The sequence below is a fragment of the Saccopteryx leptura genome, chromosome 6 (assembly GCF_036850995.1).
Source record: "Saccopteryx leptura isolate mSacLep1 chromosome 6, mSacLep1_pri_phased_curated, whole genome shotgun sequence".
NCBI classification, from domain to species: domain Eukaryota; kingdom Metazoa; phylum Chordata; class Mammalia; order Chiroptera; family Emballonuridae; genus Saccopteryx; species Saccopteryx leptura.
Window position 1 is genome coordinate 163,290,664 of NC_089508.1, and position 20,290 is coordinate 163,310,953.

The 20,290-nt window shown below is 42.5% G+C and overlaps 1 protein-coding gene across 9 annotated transcripts in view; it reads left to right on the forward strand.

The window, feature by feature from the left end:
* Nucleotides 1–20,290, forward strand: part of LOC136376626 (protocadherin alpha-4) — a 282,610-nt gene that overhangs the window by 252,278 nt on the left and 10,042 nt on the right. For all 9 annotated transcript variants that reach the window (XM_066342814.1, XM_066342816.1, XM_066342813.1 and 6 more), the window contains exon 3: nucleotides 2,192–2,280. In XM_066342814.1, the coding sequence (XP_066198911.1) occupies nucleotides 2,192–2,280 (89 nt within the window). The remainder of the gene's footprint in view (nucleotides 1–2,191; nucleotides 2,281–20,290) is intronic.

The window sequence follows — 20,290 nt, forward strand, 5'->3', positions numbered from 1 at the left end:
CTGACTTTAAATTAATCTAGAGTAATAGTATTACTCTAAGACTCTGATTAAATATAATTTTGCTTTCTCTACTTTGTCTCTTTGACAGTAATTGATTAACAACCATTATCCCCAGAGCTGATCTCGTATCTATGCCATGGGTCCAAAGAAAAGATTCATTATTTGTGAGTGTCTTTGGAAACCGAATAGAGAGGGCGAAAAAACTAATGATCACTACCACCAAAAAGGATTTTGCTTTAAAAAGAAGAAAAAAAACTTCAAACTTAAGCCCCTCAAAATATCTGGGCAAATCTTAAGTTGATCTTCACCAAACCTAGACCAATTTCCGAAGAGAAAACTTACCAAGTATGTGTTGACTTGATGAAAATTTAATTTTAGTCCATTAAACATGCATTAAATTAAAATAAATTAACATATTCTTAAGCATGCTGTTACAAATTGAGCAGAAATCCTACTGGCTGCTATTTTTGAATGAGAAGCAATCAGTCAAGGGGCTGAAGATTGGTAGTTGGCTTGGTGAGATGTTACATTGGAACCTGGATCATAATTTTAGGCCAGAGACATTTATGCAGAAGCCATAAAAGTAGATATCAGAAGAATTTTTTATGATTATTAGAGACCAGTTTATGCTTCTGCCTGCATCTGAGCTACTGTGGTGGAGCTACACAACAGGAAAAAGGAGGGTTTACCATACCAACACATTCCTGATAGAATTAGTGCTTTACCTGAAAAGCACCAAAATGATAAGATGCACCTTAAAAACCACATTTAAATTGAAATTCTAAAATACATTATATCCTTATCCCATTTTTAAATAAAAATTGCCAAATGTGTTTGTATTCTGGTTTCAATTAAGATATGATATTTAAGTAGAATAAGAAAGGAAATAAAAATTAAAGCAGATGTAATCGATTACTCACAATGTAGTACAGTGACCACATATTAAAGTTGTGAGCATAAATAATACTCATCCTTTTCACACATGTGCTTGGCTTCTTGGTCTTTCCAGCCTCAGACATTATGTTACTGTTTCTTTAAAAATTCTGCTTTTAGCTGAGCTGGTTCTAGGGTAGTTACAGCTTCAGAATGGATCTGATTGGACCCATATAATTTGCTGCTAGAATCCAAGAACACTTGAAAGATATTAATATTTGGGAAAAAAGAGAAGATTCTAGGGTGTGGGTGAAATAAATAATAACAATAAGACAGAGCTCAGTGATTGAAATTTCAAAGAGTAAGAGAATATGAACATTTTAATGGCCTTCCCTCACAATAGTTGAAGTTTGTTTACCTGTTGTGTCATATAACCCCTTCAAACAGTAGTGTAAGTTTTACTTTAGCAACTTAATTTGCAGGATGAACCAATGCCTAGTGTAAAAGAGTCCTCTAATTTTGGTGATGATATTTATGCATAGGGTCCCATTTGTTCTTTCCTTCATCCATCCAACAAATATTTGAGGCTCTAATATGTGCAAGCATCAGATATACACAAATGACTACGATGTTCTCCTCACACTTGAACAGTTTATGTTCCGTCTCTGTTTGCCTTTAATGGTCTCCCAGTTCATGTCTCACCTCTTGCCATATTTCATGCTGAATTTGTCTCTTCTGAGCTGGGATCTGTGAATAGTGGTGTTAAGCTTCCTCTACTCTCTAAATGTGTGTGAGGGAATTTACTTATAAATAAAAGATACAGAAAGAGTAAAACAGAATATAAGGTTAAGAATTAATCAAGTAGCTAAACTGGAATAATGTGACAGTTACTAGCAAATAATTTTTTTATGTTTCTCTCTTTGCTATAAAGAATCCAGAAACAAGGGAACCAGCAAGAGAGGCTTGGGCTTTTGAGAACAAGCCCTCCTCATCTGCTTAAGCATTAAGATGTTAAAACAGCATTAGCACTCTGATGGGTTTCTAGTTAGATTAAATGAACACCATGGCATTAATGAAAACCAGAATTGCCATAAAGATAAAATATGTTCATTGCCTGAATATCACAAGCAGTAAGTCAGCGATGCTTTTGCAGTTTCTGCAAGGTGACTGCTCAGCAGTAATTGCTTCTGTTGGAGCATGGGTAGGATGTGTCGGCTGCAGCCCTGCCTCCAGAGGTGTAAGCACTTTCTGAGGGTGGACGGAGACCCAGGAAGGTATTTATGATCTAAATGTTATTTTGGTCTGTGTGTTTACTCAGCTCTGTGCACTTGGAGGAAGCTGGCATTCTACGGGCTGGTCCAGGAGGGCCTGATCAGCAGTGGCCAACAGCATCCAGTGCGACACCAGGTAAAGCCCCAGGGTCTCTCCCTTCTTGCTTGGGTTCTAGAAAGTGATCAGATGGCCTGTTTTGGGGAGACCAGGAATGTTAATGACTCCCTATTTATTTATTCTTCTTTTCATTACATACATGATTATTTTTATTTTCTTCTTAGTGTCTTTCAAGAGTCAAAAACAGATAACATAAAGGGTGTATGTGTGCATGCACATGTGCACACGTGTGTATGTAATTTTCTAAAAATAACCAGGTAACTTTCAAATGCTTAGATTCTCTGAGTTTCACAGAGACTCATGACCTTGTGTGCAGAGATGACACTGTTAGCAAAGATCTTTTGGTTGAAGACAATGCAAACCCATTCACAATAGTGAAAAGAAGGGAGATGATAGATAGATAGATAGATAGATAGATAGATAGATAGATAGATAGATGACAGAGAGATGGAATGGGGTTTTTCATGGAAGTAGAAAGTTATCAGAATGAAGACACCACTCTCTTTGACTTAAAGTCAAAGCCAGACCTGCCTCTCTCTGCACTGCTACATCATCCTGCAGACTGACCTTTACTGCCTTACCATGCTCAGTGCCAAACATGACTGCCTCACAGTTCCTTAGTTCAGACGATCAGTGGAGACCAATTCCTAATTCAAACTTTCAGAAAAAGAGAATCTTCCAGGTTGAATAAAAAACCCAATGGTGCCCTGGATGGTTGGCTCAGGGTAGGTTGTCGGGCAGGCATGTGGAAGTCCGAGGTTTGATTCCCGGTCAGGGCACACAGTAGAAGTGACCACCTGCTTCTCCATCCCTCCCCTTCTCTCTCTTCCCCTTCTGCAGCCACAGCTCAAATGGTTCAAGCAAGTTAGCCCTGGGTGCCGAGGATGGCTCCATGGCCTTCCCTCAGGTACTAAAATACACTACTCACAAAAATTAGGAGATATTTTATTGCTCCATATTTATTTTGAAATAACCCCTAAATTTTGTGAGCAGTATAGCTCGGCTGGGTTTGCCGGGTGGATCCCACTTGGGGCACATGTGCGGAACCTATCTGCCTCTCCACCTCTCACTTAATAAAAAAAAAAAAGGACCCAATGGTTGGATGGGTGTAGAAAAATTGCTTCCAGTCATATTTCCTTAGTATCCTTATTCTTGTCCAACCACTAAAGCATTATCATATAATAAAAATGTGGCTTTGGTGGCTCATCCTGTGACAGTTTTTAGAAAGGAAGGACTATGGAGACTGCAAATGGTGTCTACTATAATCCTCTATGAATAGAACCTCATGATGATGACAATAGTTAACAAATTATTGAGCCATAATATCCTCAAACTCTGTGCCAAGCACATAACATGTATGATCTCATTTCTTTGCCATGACAATCTTGCAAGGGATTTAGTATATCTATTTTACATGTGAGAAACTAGAGAACAGAGAGCTTAAGAAACATACCCAGGCTCATGTGGCAGAAGTTTGTAAGTGGCAGAAATAGGATTCAAACCCAAGTATATTTTGCTTCAAAGCCAAGTATATCTAGTACTTATATTCAGAGCATGGCTGGCTTCCAAGAATTCATCCAAATTCAGATACATACCACATACATAAGAGATGACATAAGTTTGTGTGTAAAAAGTACTTTTCCAAAATAACCAGGTGCCTTTCAGATGATTAAGCTATCCCAGGAACATGTGCAGTCCGTTTTTGCTGGCAACTCGAAGGGCTTTCAGCGATTCTAATCAGCCAGCATTTGCTATTTATGAATGTTGCATGATTCAACTGAAAGTCACATTTGTCAAAAAAAAACAACAAACCCACAAATGAGTAAGTGAAGGCAATTCATTAGAAAGCTAATATTGCCAGATGGCAAGGGGAAGAACATTCATTGACAAATCGGCAGCACCAGTGCCAACGATGGAGTGAAGAAATGATGGAGGAGCAAGTGGTTTTAGAGGCCAAGGACGGCTGGATGGGGTGGCATCTGGAAAGGTGAGAACTGCCTAATAAAACAGCCACATGAAGTCACGCCCTGCTACCTTTATGTCAGGGTTTTCTGGTACTCGTGGAGGCTTGTAGGTCATCCCAGTGAGCCAAGAACTGACTTTGTATACTTTCTCCCTTTCATCAGTGATACTGCTTGGTGTGTATTCCTAGGCAAATGTGAAATAAGAACTGTCTAATGATTAGTTTATTAGCTTCTGGCCCAAGCCTCTCCTTCAGATTCAGAAGAATGCTAGGAACCCATCTTAACAAAAGATAGGGTAGAAGTTTCCATTGTTTCCCTTCCCTGCTGTCTCCATCCCTCTTGTATAATCCCTTTTCTCTAGGACTGTGATTGGCTCTGACTCTGGACAGAGCTGGACAGAGCTTACATCTTCCAGTTACTCCATGGGTAGCCAAACTATACTTTTCAGCATACCTCTGCACCAATGATATGAACTTAAAGAGCTGCTCCTTGGCTTTCTACTCTGTCCTTTGGTGCTTTTAAGTTTTAGGACTCAAAATATGTTCTGCACTGTTTGGAGGGCATATGACATAAAGATTAAGATTATGATGTGGCATCAGATCTGTACTGAATCACAAATTCAAACTTACTTGCTGGGTGAGAGTTAGCAAATGACTTAAACTCATGTCTTCTTAATTACCTCGCCTGTAAGTTGGATGTAATAATCACAGCTATTTTTTCAAGTCGCCATGAGAACTAAAGAAGAAAGAGCTGAATATAGTGCTTGACATATAATATTAACAGATGTTTACTCCTTTTTTTTCTGGGATACTTTTGAGCAATCTATGATGTGGCTAGATTTGGCTGATAACCTGGTGGCCAGAATTCAATAGTTCTCATTTCCAGGCCCAAATACAGACCCTCTTAAGGTTTTCTGGGTCATCCTGACTTCTATACAATCCAGTCACCACCAGCTCCAGCCACCTCCTTGGGGATGAAATGAGGAGGATTTATTAGTTCTGCCTGAAGAAAAGGAAAATGCTTCAAAAAACTCAGTTGTTTTTAGTAGACCCCGCCTTTCACTGAACCTGTTGTCCTTCGGTGCTTTTTGATGAAGGTGCAGTTGCGTCTCCTTACACTTGTGTCTGAGACCTCATCAACTTCCACCTTCTCAGACCAACCCCCACCACAGCAGCAGTCATGGGCATAAAGAGAGAGAGAACTCTTGGGATTGTTTTTCCTCCATTGATGAATTCTTTTGCTTTGTCACTAAACTGTTCATTTATTTTTACAGTCCACAAAAGCCTAGGATCAGATATCCTTTCCAGAGGGAATCAATGGGAACACCACCAGGTGATGTTTCCTGCAGGATAAACAAGTCAGGCATTAAATCCGTTAAGCCTGATTACTGGCTCCTTTCTCGAGCCTTTCTGTGTGAGCATACCTGAACCATGGGGCTTCTTAGGGCTTCTTACTTCTTTCGAAGCAGGGCGTACAGTCTGACCCCTTCTCCAGATGGAAGAATATGCTTTGGGGAGAGGGGCATTAAAGGGCCAGTCATTCCCATTTACAACTCTGACTTTCTCAATGTGAATGCTCTAAAGCAGTTTTAACAAGTGCCCTCTTATGACTAGTTCCTAGAGAGAATCCCAAGGGGTTATGAAAACAACTGCCCCTGCCTTGGAGAAAGCTGGTCTGGCTCCAGGGCCCCAGGCTGCTTTACTGTCTCCCACTGGTTTTTCCAGACTCCTTTCTACATTTTGTGGGATCTCAGGACTTACCTAAAGCAAAAATAAATTGTTTTTGAAATGGGAGCTATTCTTTTTCAAAAGAGCTCAGAGAATTCCCAAACACGCAGCCCTGTCAAAGATATCTTTATAGCTTGTCGAGCAACACCCCAGGGGATCCAGGACTGAACAATGAGAGATTAATTAGGTAGGTGAGGCAACTGCAGAGATGAGGCTTTGTTGGAGAACCTTAGTTTAGCGAGTGATGAGGCAGTGGTTCTCAGAGGATGGCTCCCAGAGCTGCAGCACTAACAATACTACCAAACCAGAAATTCTCAGGGTGGGGCCCAGCCATCTATATTAACAAGCCTTCTATGTGATACTGATGTGCGCTATAGTTTATGAACTAGTCTAGATAGAGTTGAAAGAGAATATTCTATGGTTGTCTGATATCTTTGGAGGCTCAGCAACCATGCAAGGAAGCATCAGCCTGTGATTCTTGCAAGAAGCAGAACGCCTCTTCCCACAGCAGAAAAAGAATCACTAAGCTCAGGCTCTGGGTCACAGTAACTTTCCTTTGGGGTCTGGCTCTGCCACTCAGCAGTTGTATGTGCCTGGGACTATTGCTTCACTCTTTGATTCCCAGTTTCTTCTTCTGTGAAATGGAGATGACAGACCTGTCTACTTTATAGGGTTGTTGCAAGAAATAAATGAGATAATGCATACACATAGAGTCTCATACATGGTAGCTAGTTCTATGATTGTTTTCAAGGTGTGAGTTGATCTTTCAGCTTCAAAATGTAGGTCTGAGTTGTTCAGAGCTATTTCTGTGGGAAGGCTCTGTTATACAGAAGATTTTTTTAAAGTGCCTTTTTGTGTCCTTGGAGGATGTTGTTGCCCTGGTTTGCCAAATCTCTTTACTCTGTGGAAAATGGACAGAGCTAAGGTGTCCTACTTTTAAAGGAGGGTTCGGGCTCTTAATTGTCTCTGGGATTCCTGCCCCTCTAACAAAATCAGCTCCCCATGCAACACTCTTACACAAGACGGGTGAGGTGTATTATTTTTCCACAAGACACACTCAAAATTTATATATTTCTCATGATGCAGAGATGGAGGAGACTCCATCTCTGACTCTTCCCCAGAAAGAAGCCACGATCCATAAGATTTTTTGGAATCCATTTAGGAGAACTGCCAACACGAGTTTTTCCACTTCATGAGTGAGGAGCGAGTGCAGCCTCGGGCCTTGTTTGAGAATTTAGAAATCACGGGCTGTTCCACTAACCTGCTCACCCTTAAGTTCTGCTGTTGTCATGGCAATGGTGGTCCTGGGAGGTGTGTGCATATCCTTATTAGGCAAAAAAAATGAGATCATGGATCTCTGTGGGTCAGGCAGCTTCCTCCTGTCCAGTGTCCTCACTCTTGGCTTGCATCTCACAGCCCAGTAGTGCCGGTGTGGCTTGTGAGTCTCCAGCTGAGGAAAGTTGGGTCCTTTAGATTCACGTTTACTTCGTGGGGTATGGAGCTCATCATGTTGCTGGATTTCTCTCTGTAGCTTTCTTGCGTATTCTGACCTGCCCTGGAGGGAGAGAGAGCAAGACGGTGTGGGAGGGAGATTAGAAATCTCTACCTAGGAGAAGCCATGATGCTTAAGCCATGTGCTAGTTCCATCCATCCATCTCTGACTTTCTTCATCTTCTTCTTAGAAGAAAACTGGCACCTTCTATTTGTAATGGTCATGGAGATAAACAACTAGAGTGAAGACTTTCTGAGTTTTTCTGAAATTAAACATTTCTGTTTAATAAATAGACTCTGAGAGAGTTCTTTCTCTCTGTGTTTCAGTTCATGCACCTCTCTCATTTTTCCTACATCAACTCTTCTGGAATTGGTAGCCCTGGGCAGAATGCAGTCAGGGCTGGGGCCATGAAGCATAATAAGTGCATTTCTTCGCTAGCAGTGGCCCCAAACAGAGATCATGTGCCTCCTGAAAATTCAGTCCCATGTGCCCTCGGACATAGGCTCCTGGGCTGAGCGAGAAAAGCAGCAGGAACTGTTCCCTTAGGCGGCAGTTCCCTTCAAATCCCACAGATGCAGTGAAGCTGCTAATGCAGGCTCGGGAAATGGAGACTCATTACAGTTCCTTCGGGATCATTGATCCCTCTAATGTACCACTGGAGCAGTATAGTTCGACCCCTGACAACTGCATCATGAGAAATAAATTTTGAGTATGTCTTGGAAAAATAATACACCTCACCTGTCTTTGTGTAAGAGTGTTGCATGGAACAAGAGTTTTTCCAAGTTACTTTTCCTTCTAGCTTTCTCTATACACCTTGTTTTTTAGCTTTTTTTTTTTTTAATATCAAGTGAGAGGAGGAGAGATAGTGAGACAGACTCCTGCCTGGGGCTGATGCTTGAATCAACTGAGCTATTTCTAGTCCCTGAGGCTTATGCAGTTAGACCAACTGAGCTATCCTCAGTGCCTGGCTGATGCTTGAACCAATTGAGCCACTGGCTGTGGGAGAGGGAAAGCAAGAGAAGAGGGAGAGGGTAGGAGAGAGGAGTAGACGGTCACTTCTCTTGTGTGCCCTGACCGGGAATCAAACCCAGGATGTCCATATGCTGGGCCAATGCTCCATCCACTTAGCCAACTGGCCAGGGTGTAGCTGACTCTTTAAGCCTCTTATGAAAAGGAAAATTCAGGTTCTCTAGGGAAGATCCTAGTGTCATGAAAGGTCAAGGAAGGGTGTCACCAACTCTGCCATCTGGCTTAGCTTAAAGATAATAGGCTCCCCATGTGTTTGAGTGCTTTGTGGGGAAGGGGAGGAGGAGGGTGGGAGTCCACACTTTATTCTGTGGGAAAGATTGTTTGAATTGTTGGAATTAGTGGACTTGGAGCTTCTCTCTGGGAGGTGCTTGGACAAGAAGGACCTATGTATGTATGACCTGGGTCAAGGGCAGAGGAATAGTGATAGTTTGTAATCCTTTAAGCTGCAGTTGCAGCCCATTGCCCTCAGCATAATTGATTCTAGTAAACAGGAAGTAAAAGCCTGTCCCCAGCAACAGTGAGACTCTTTAATGACAAATATTTTTAGAGGAACTTTGCCCAGATTCTAAAAGAACTTGAAAAGTTCGTTTTCACAGAGGCAGTCAACTTTGCAGTTGAGAAGGTCATTGCATAATCTGGAGAAACATATTCAGGTCAAGCACCGCTGGAAACTCGGGACCTCTAGGGAAGGGTCATAGAAGAAAGCTCATTACCAAGGAGCCTGGGAGTGAGCATGTGGATTGCACAAGAGCCTTGCTCTGCCCCAGCATTCGGAGTTTGTTACCCACAGTCAGAAAATGGAGGGGAGGAGATCAGTGCTGTTCCACACAGGTCTCAGTGAGACCAATAGCTTCCTCAGCAGCAGCCCTGTCTGGAAGGTCTGCCTCTAACGGAGTGGACAGGCCGAGGATGGCAATCCGAAAGGAAATAAGCGGGAGTGGGGGAGGATGTTTGTGCTGGTATTAAAACAGGAAATTGAGAGCTTTGTAGAAGTCGGACTCAAAAAGTATAAGTCTGAAAGGTTAGGATATGAAAGGGTAACTTTTAGGAACCAAATTTGGACCCACAGGAAAGCAGAAATGATGGAAGTTAATTGATACTAGAGCTGTGCCCTTGCCTGCTGAGTCCCAAACGGGGCGCCCTGGGTCTCCAGGTTACAACTGCTACTGAAAGTAACAACAACCAAACAAACTTAAAAATACATAAGACCTGTTCTGTATGGAAGGTCTGAACAAACAAGTGTATTGTTGGTGGTCCAAGAAAGTCTGCCAACTACAACTTACTTCCAACATTGGGTCAATCCTGTGTCCAGAGCTGTTGCTCTCGGTGACATTATGGTCCCAGCTGAGTAGTGAGGTGACATTCCTCAAGTCTTCTCTCTTCTGACTCTGCATCATAGATACTGTCTTACCCAAGAACATATGTGTGACTTAATCACTGGGGTCACCATAAGGTCTGTGGCAAGACTGGCAACCTCAGCCAGTATGAATAATTTATGTAGGTGCATACCAAGCTGCACATCAGAGAGTTTGGGAGGGAGAAGAGCATCACCAGTTATGTAACCAGGCCAGAGCTGGACATCTTTGTGCCTGCGAGCTTGGCTTTGTATTTGATGACGAGCCATGGAATATAGAAGTTCCCTTCTCTCAGCCAACACCAGTTAGCAAGGATGCGTGTGTGTTTCTATTAGTGGAACAGTCTTTGCTGTTGAAGTTTCAGAGTCTTTAAATCCTGTGCTCTTGCCTCCTGGATTGTAGAAATAGTATTTTAGAACAAGAGAAAGAAAGGCCTGACCTGTGGTGGTGCAGGTGGATAAAGCATCAACCTGAAATGCTGAGTTGCTGGTTTGAAATCCTGGGCTTGCCTGGTCAAGGCACATATGGGAGTTGATGTTTCCTGCTCCTCCACCCTTCTCTCTCTCTCCTCTCTAAAATGAATAAATAAAATCTTTAAAAAAAGAACAAGAGAAAGAAAGACTTAATAATAGCTACTATTTATTGAGAACTGTAATATGCACTTTACATGCATTGCCTACTTAAATACGAGAAAAGTATATTATTATTATTCCTATGTTTTAAATAAGAAAATTGAGGCTCAGAAATTAAGTGACTTCTTTTATATTTTAAAAATATTTTTATTTTTTATTTCATTATTAAATTTAATGGGGTGACATTGGTTAATAAGATCATATAGATTTCAGGTGTCATCTCTATGGTATATGATCTGTACGTTGCATCGTGTGCCAATTCCCCAAAGTACAATCATCTTCCGTCACTGTATACTTGGCCCCGCTACCCCCCATTAAATGACTTCTTTACAGTCAGTTGGTATTTTTGGTCACCATTATATTTCCAATGTCAAGCAAGGTGTGTAGCACACAGTGGTGCTTAATAAATATTTGTTGAATTTGTTAATAAGTACTAGGGCAAAAGCAGTATTTGAACTCCCGTCTCTCTGATGCTGAATCTTGTAACACTTAACTAAAACACTACTGTTATTTTGTCCCTACACACCAGGTGAAGGACACCTCACTTGCAGGTACCAAAATCTGCATTAGTTTCCTCTGGCTGCTGTAACCAAGGCCCACAAACTACATGGCTCAAAACAATATAAATTTATTAACTTACAGTTCTGGCAATCGGAAGTTCAAAATGGGTTTGATTGGCCTAAAACCAAAGCACAAGCAGGGCTGCACTCCTTATGGAAGTTCTAGGGTCGTTTCTTTGCCTTTCAAGCTTTAAGAGGCTGCCTGCATTTCAGGGCTCCTGACTCCTTCCTGCATCTTCAGAGCCAACAGCAGAGCATCTGCATATCTCTTTCTGAATCTGACTCTCCTAGCTCCTCCCTTTTACTTATAGGAACCCTTGAAATGACATTGAGCCCACTTGGATAATCCAGGATAATGTCTCTGTTTTGGGATCACATCTGCAAAGTACCCTTTGTCGTATTACATAACATTTTCACAAGTTCCAGGAATAAGGACATGGGCATCTTTGAGAGACCATTATTCTTCTACCACAAGATTTTTCCTGTTCAGGCAGAGATGGCTGGGTGTATCTGTGTGAGTGTAAATTTCAGTAGAGGTAAAGGTAAAATACGGTGCATATTAGGACTAGGAAAAGGGTGTAATCAGCATGAACGAGACTCTAAATGCTTTTTGAAGGCTATTAATTGTCAGAAGTTTGGTGAAGACTAATCAAATTGCTTTCCCTCCAAATTCTAACAAGTTAAGAGTAGATGCAAGGAGCTAACTGAGGGAACCAAGTTCAGACTCAGGTTTATTATTGGTAAAGATGGTCTGGAGAATAGAATAGGGCATCCAACGTCCCAAACACAGCAAAGAGAATAAAGAATGGCAGACCTCTCCCTTGGTGAGGAGGGAGAACTGTCCTGGTTTGATTACCAAACAGTCTGAGCTAGAAAACAGAAAGAGAATTAGAGATGTGCCATGAAGGAATAGTGACTGTTGAAGCTAACTAAAGTGTAACTGAAGGGAGGAGATCCCTCCCTAACCTACTCCTACAGGATGGAAGTATTGGTTTGGTGGGTGTTCCCTTCTCTATGGGTAGGGGTGGAAATGTGGAGACAAGAGGAAAATGGTTCCCACTGTATTATTAAGAGATAAGAGATATTGTTCTGTCCAGGGCTTAAGAGTATTTTTCTAAAAGTTGGGAAATAGTCAGGAGAAAACAGTACTCTTTGAAGCATCCATAAACTAATCTGAATGGAGTCAATTAAAGGGCCTGGCAGCTAGCAGACAAGTTACTGCCGCCAGAATGATGCCGGGAAACAGGGGCAATGTATATTGCCTGTCCTGTGTGCATCTAGTATCTGTGTCTTGGTGAGAGCAAGGTAAAATTTATATGCAGGACTTCCCTGAAGGAGGAAGTGCAGAGCCTGATCTATGTGCATGTGTGTGTTGTGGATTGTGTGAAGCAGGACAGAGGAGGTACTTCAGTCAGTAATCTTAAACCACATTTGCTTTTCCTCAATGATGCATCCTGTGTCAGGGTCAGGGGTCAGGGGTAAGGGTTGTTTGGGGCCAATTCTATGGATGTACATGTACTCAGGATTTGTTTGTTTGCTTTCTAGGAGCATTTTGCATAGCAAACCTATTCTCATACTAATTACCTCTTTGAAATCCAGTCTAGCACCTCCAAAGCCTAGAGTTTCTCAGCACCCTCAGCAGCTCTGATTGGAAAATAAATAACTGCTCATGACTCAGAGTAATTAGGCATGAAACCATGAAAGAGCTTCCTTGGAGTCCAGCATCTCCTGTAGGCTCCTTGTGTCCCCAAGGTGTCCATAAAACTGCTGTCCCTGTAGTCCGCAGTGAATGACATTATGTTTAGTTAATGATCAGTGTCATGTCAATTTCTCTCTCTTGGGCCAAGTATAAATTGATTCTAAATATTTGCCTTGGTGAAATTTTTTAAAGTAGGATGTGTTCTTCAATATGTTCTCTCTAAATCTAGGGATTTAGAGATACAAGGTAGTTGTTTTTGTCCTTTCTCACCCGGGGCCACTTTACCTCCAGGATATTAGCCTTCTAAATGGTTAGGATTTGAAGGACTCTGTGAAGATTCTCACTAAACCTACTTCATAGGCAGGTCTGTAGAACTCCACCTTAAACCACCACTAGCAGCATTCTCTTTAAAATCTTCATTCATCCATTCATTTATTCAATCATTCATATATGTTCTCTCTCTCTCTCTCTCTCTCTCTCTCACACACACACACACACACACACACACACACACACATATGTAAAATATTAGAGTATCAGGGGTACTTTCCCTGGCTTGGCTTCAATATAGAATTTTGTTGGAACATTCTATATAGTCATTAAACAAGCATTTATTAAGCACATGATTAAGGCCAATCTCTGTTCTAGGTGATGCAAATATAATATTAAATGCAACACATACCTGTCCCCATAACTTTGTGTGGGGAGACAGAAATGTAAAGAAATAAGACAGAAATAATTACAGTGTCATGTGATGAGGACCATAATAGTGCCCTGCACAGGCAGGGCCATTGAGGAGAAAGGAGGCTGAGACAAACCACCAGGGCTTGTCAGTCCTGAATGGGACTCAGAGTCTATCTCTGTTGTAATAAAAACAAACCGCACGTATATGTGGTAAGCTGGTTCGCCTTTCCCGAGAGAGTCCCCCAAATTGTTTTCACAAGGCCCAAACCCTCTCTCAGTAACCATGAATAACTGGCTATTGTGGGAACCCAGAGATGGAATTTTGGAATTTAGGGGACCAGGTCAGAGGTTATGTGACATATAATATGAGAATTGAAGGATGGCAAGTAGGGTGTGGGAGGGAAGAGAGTTCCAGGCAAAGGGAATAATACATGCATTCTAAAAAAAAAAAAAATCATTCCGCTGTTTGAATGGATTGAGTACATTTGAGGGGTGGGGTAGGATGGAAGACTGTTGAGAAATGGGATTAGAAGGGTATACTGGTCCCTGGTCGGTAGCTCAGTAGATAGAGTGTCAGCCTGGCATATGGACATTCCGGGTTCGATACCCCATTAGGGCACACAGGAGAAGTGACCATCTGCTTCTCCCCTCCTCCCTATCCCCCTTCTCTCCTGCTTCCCCTCCCACAGCCAGTGGCTCAATTAGTCCAAGTGTGGCTCCAGGTGCTGAGGATAGTTCTGTCGGAGTGTGATAGCCAAGGCCACTAAAAATAGTTTGGTACTCACTCTAGCATCAGCCCCAGATGGGTTGCCAGGTGGATCCCAGTTGTGAGAGTCTGCTTCACCATCTTCCCTCCTCTCACCTAAAAAAAAAAGAAAAAGAAAGAAAAAAGGTAGATTGAAGTCATATTTTTTTAATAACTTTTTTTTAAAATTTTATTTTATTTTATTTTATTTTTAGAGAGGAGAGAGACAGAGGAGAGAGAGACAGAGAGAGAGAAGGGGGGAGGAGCTGGAAGCATCAACTCCCATATGTGCCTTGACCAGGCAGACCCAGGGTTTCGAACCAGCGACCTCAGCATTTCCAGGTCGACGCTTTATCCACTGCGCCACCACAGGTCAGGCTGAAGTCATATTTTGTAAGGCCTCAAAAATCTAGCTAAAGGACTTGGAATCGTTTTTTTGTGTGTGGTTTTTTTTGTTTGTTTTTTTTTGTATTTTTCTGAAGCTGGAAACGGGGATAGACAGTCAGACAGACTCCTGCATGCGCCCGACCGGGATCCACCCGGCACGCCCACCAGGGGGCGACGCTCTGCCCACCAGGGGGCGATGCTCTGCCCCTCCGGGGCGTCGCTCTGTTGCAACCAGAGCCACTCTAGCGCCTGGGGCAGAGGCCAAGGAGCCATCCCCAGCGCCCGGGCCATCTTTGCTCCAATGGAGCCTCGCTGTGGGAGGGGAAGAGAGAGACAGAGAGGAAGGAGAGGGGAGAGGTAGAGAAGCAGATGGGCGCTTCTCCTGTGTGCCCTGGTCGGGAATCGAACCCGGGACTTCTGCACGCCAGGCCGACGCTCTACCACTGAGCCAACCGGCCAGGGCCTGTTTGTTTGTTTGTTTTTAAGATGCTCTATGAGCCCTCTTTGGTCTATGAATCTTTAAAAATTAACCTATAATATATGAACTTAGTGCTTTTCTCTCCCCAAACCAAGGATTGGAAGCTTTGAGTCTCTAGAAATGTGGGACAAAAAGAGAGGTGAATGCAGCATTTTTGTAAAAAGAACTGGCCTTGGGACTGTTCTTAAGTAATTCTGGTGGACTGGTCTTAATTGTATGAGAACAGACAGAGATGAAAGGGCAGGTTTGTTTCAGTTTTTCCTTTGTGAACTTAAGGGAGGCAGCATGGCATTGCACAGTGCCTCAGATCCCTGCTGGACCACTTAATCATTGTGCTTCAAATTTGTTAGTGTGTGAAAGATGCAAGACTGTCGGCTGCTACAGGGATTAAATGAGACAATGCATGCAAAAATGCTTAGCACAGTGCTTAGTTTATAGTAAGCATGCAAAAATGTTAGCATTTACTCAATTTAATAGTCTGGCATTTAATACAATACCTGGCACACAGTGGACAGGATTCAAAATGTTTCTGCTAGATTCAATGGGATGGGATTGAAGTATATGGTGGGGACAGTGGGGATAAAGGGCTGTCCCTGTGACTCTCATCCTACGGCTCTCCCTCTGCAGTGTTCTGACAGCACCTCCATTTTACACCCTCAATGCAGGGACATCACTGCTTGTCTAGAAATGGTTGCTCAGGGCTGAGAAGTGACACAGCAACACAGAGCCTGGGATTGCTGCCAAATCGAAGAAGCGCAGATTGTAACAGAGTAAGGGGGGAGGATGGAGAAGAAAAGTTCGAAAACTCATCCAAAGCCAGAAGTAGCGTTATTGTTAAGTGAAATGATTGTGCCTCATGCATTTTTGGGGGGTTTTGTTTTTGGAGGTCTGAGACCCTGGGAAGAGTCACTGTCAAGTTGTGGTGCTGAAAGAGGAAGGCAGCAGTGGGCTCTGGGGGCCAGGCAAGGCTGCTTTTAGGGGCCCAGCACTTAGAAAAACCCTGTTTAGTTTAATATTGTGCTGTTGCCATCTTGAAGTTTAATAATTTTTAAAAAGGGGGCCCCATTATCATTTTGCCCTGGGCCTTGCAAATTATGTGGCTGGTCCTGGGCCCAGCCTCTCTGGGACAGTGACATTTTATCTCAGCTAGTTTTTTAATTTGCAGCTGATTAAACAAGTAGTGGCTGGGCTAGTATTCTTTTTCATTCTTTCTTTATATATAATTTAATTATAAAAAGGCAAAAGTTATAATAAATTAAATCTGTACAGAACTAAACTAAAATGAGCATTGCCTCACTTGCACCCCAGTCATGGTCCCCAGAAGTAACCACTACCAATAGTAGTGTATATCCACTTGTTTCTTATAAGTATAAAATTTTAAATACTATATTATAAAATAATGTGCAATCATGTTGTTGATACAAATATCATGTGCATGAAAATAATCAAGTTTCCCACACTCCTACTCCCCTTTTAGTGAGGCAACCACTGTTAACAGTTTTGTGTGTATTCTCTAAATATTTTTTAATTAATGTACTTTATTTATTTATTTATTTATTTATTTATTTTAGAGAGCGAGACAGACAGACAGACAGGAAGAAGAGAGATGAGAAACATTAACTCATAGTTGCAGCACCTTAGTTGTTCATTGATTACCTTCTCATATGTGCCTTGACTGGGGGATTCCAGCTGAGCCAGTGACCCCTTGCTCAAGCTAGGGACCTGGGCCCAAGCCAGCAACCATAGGCTTAAGCCGGAGACCATGGGTCATGTCTATCATTCCACGCTCAAGCTGGCTACCCCTCACTCAAACTGGTGAGCTCACTCTCAAGCCAGTGACCTCAGGGTTTCAAACTTGGTTCCTCAGGATTCCAGGCTGATGCTCCATCCACTGCGTCACTGCCTGGTCAGGCAATATACTTTATTTTTTTATTTTTTTCAGGGACAGAGAGAGAGAGTCAGAGAGAGGGATAGACAGGGACAAACAAGAGTGGAGAGAGATGAGAAGCATCAATCATCAGTTTTTCGTTGCAAGACCTTAGTTGTTCACCGATTGCTTTCTCATATGTGCCTTGACCGCAAGCCTTCAGCAGACTGAGTAACCCCTTGCTCAAGCCAGTGAGCTTGGGTCCAAGCTAGTGAGCTTTTGCTCAAACCAGATGAACCCACGCTCAAGCTCGCGATTTTGGGGTCTCGAACCTGGGTCCTCTGCATCCCAGTCCGACACTCTATCCACTGCGCCACCGCCTGGTCAGGCTATACTTTATTTTTTTAAGCAGTTTTAGGTTAACAGCAAAACTAAGTGGCAAGCACAGAGAGCTCCCAGGTCCCCTGTCCTCACACCCACGCAGCCTCTCCCACTATTGACGTCCAGAGCCAGAGTGGAATATTTGTTCTAATCGCTGAAACTACATGGACATGGCATCACTTAAACTTCATAGTTTACACTAGGGTTCATGCTTCCAAATATTTTTCAAATTAATTTTAATCATATGATATATAAATGTTTTTTTCATGTTTATCAACAAATATGTAGGGTTTCAAAAAGCAAAATGGGATAATGTTATGCATATTAGTACGGTATATAGCTTTTTTGAAGCACCATCCCAAGTTAGTACATATATTCCCACCTCATTCTTCCAGAAGTAGGATTACTGGGTATGGGATATAAACACATAAAATTGGCACTCTCTTGCCTGACCAGGCAGTGGCGCAGTGGATAGAGCATCAGACTGGGATGTGGAGGACCCAGGTTCGAGACCCCGAGGTCGCCAGCTTGAGCGTGGGTTCATCTGGTTTGAGCAAAGCTCACCAGCTTGGGCCCAAGGTCAATGGCTCAAGCAAGGGGTTACTCAGTCTGCTGAAGGCCCACGGTCAAGGCACATATGAGAAAGCAATCAATGAACAACTAAGGTGTTGCAATGAAAAACTGATGATTGATGCTTCTCATCTCTCTCTGTTCCTGTCTGTCTGTCCCTATCTATCCCTCTCTCTGTCTCTGTAAAAAAAAAATTAAAAAAAAAAATTGGCACTCTCTTATCTGGGGTTGGGCTGCCCCACTTCTAGCTAGTGCTGTCTGTCAACTCAGTGACACCATTACCAAGGGACTTAGCGCTCAGGGTTGAGAATACTGGAGCAGAATTTACTTGTAAATAATAATTGTTAATAGCTAACCTCTACTGAACACTTAAGTCATGTTTTATGCACTTAAGCCAAGTATTATTCTAAAACTTGACATGTATTAACTCCTTTAATCTGTATAAGCACCCCCAGAGATGTCTGTTACACCCACTTTATGCTTAGGAAACTGAGACACCTGGGCTTTATTAAGGGCACACATCTATGTAGTAAGTGGTGGGGCCAGGATGTGAAGCAGGGCTCATTGACTTCTGAGCCAGAGACAGTGCTCTTAACTTCTGCATACACTGTCTCTAGAAAGTATACTGTTATTATGTCAGAGTTTCTTTATCTTGTTTATTCCTTAAAAAATTGTATTTATTCATTTGCTTGTCTTTTTCTACACTCTACCTCTTTGAGGGCAGGGTACCTGTCCTAATATTATTTATATTCCTACTCCTGATTCCTAGCACAAGGTCTAACTTTTTGTACATAATAAATACACTTGGTTGAATAAGTAACAATGCCTCTGGGAGGTAGCTACTATGTCCGTGTTACAACTGAAGAAAACAGTTATTGGTAGTGTAGGCTCTCAGTTCTTGAGTTTGGCAAAGGAAGAATTCAGAGCCAAGAACTCTGCCACAGGAGGAAGTTTATTTAGCATGCAAAGCGAAAGTACACTTGAAGAGAAGATTTGAGCAGGCTGCTCAGAAAGCTGCCTTGGTCTTTTAAAAGTAAGTCACAGAGGCAGAAGAAGTGAGCCAGCTGGGCTGCATGGGCTCAGGAAACAAGTTACAGAGGCAAAAGAAGGGCACTTGGAGGCAGGTTCAGGGGTTAGCCCAGGATGAGCTGCCACTGTCCACTGTGCCCTGGTTGCAAGTTTCATGGGAGAAATTTCGAGCTTAAGGGAAAGAAAGCAAAGATACATACCTGAGAAAAGAAGGCACAAGTATGCTCTAGAAGAGAGAGAGAACACACACTGGGTTCTTTGCCTTAAGAGTTTTTATCTGTTTTCTAAAGGCAGGAATTTTAGGGGAGGTCTCATGGGAGGATCTCAATAGAACATTCATCACCTTTCCAGGTATGTCCTTTAATATGCTGATTCATCAAAGTGAACATATAGAGTCATGGTTGTGTTCTCTACTTATTGGTCAATGCTATAGAGGGTCATTGGTCATTAAATCTGGTCCTCATGCCAGCCATGGTGTAACTTTGTCTGGTTTTTCTTCTTTCTGGGATTAGAGCTAAAATACAACTGAAGCCTAGATGGTATCTCTAGTTTGACCCAAACTCTGTCTCTGCGGTCAACAGACCCAAGGCTTTGTTCCTAAGATTGTTTGATGCTGATGAGAAACTCATTGCCCTGAGAGCTTAATGCTTAAGGAAGTTGTAATACAAGGGAGGAGACAGCTGAGTAGGTGCTGGATGAAGCCAGTTTGAATCAGCTATCTGTCTGTTTCCCCATTCTACTAGCCAAAGAATTTTCCTAGCTTCTTACTACCCTGCCTCAAAACTACAAGTCAGTGTCTCCCAAATATTGTAGAATAGGAGAAACGAGTAGAAAATAGGTGAAGCTGTAATTTGAATCCAAGGCTTCTGATACCTGGTCCAGTGTGCTGTCTGCCATGTCCGGGCTGCCACTTCCTGCCTGCTTGTGACAGCTCAGCAGAAAGGCTCCCTACCTAGCAACCAGCTCTAAGCTGGCAGAATTCCCAGGTAGACATCTTTAATGATCCCTGGGAAGGGCAGAGCCAGAGGAGAGGTGGGCCCTTGGAAAAGAGAGTTCCTGGAAGTACAGCGTCAAGGAATCGGTTGTTTAAGGGGACTCTAGATCCTGAGAGGCGTTCTACATAGTAATAATACAGATCCTTTATTTCAGTTTCTGCATGCCAGATATTGTTCTGTGTGATTTATGAGCATTGTCTCTTTTTAATACTCACAATTCCACTAGATAGGTATTGTTATCTTTGTTTTACCTATGAAAGAATGGGGCTGAGAAGCCTAGTGACTTCTCAAGGTTATACAGTGAATATGTGGTAAAGCTGAGATTCCAACTCCAATCTGTGTGATTGCAAACCTTCATTTTATGATTCTGTTGCCCCTGGGGTATAACAGCAGGTTAAGGCAGGGGGCATTGTGAGAAAAAGGCCATCAGGGGA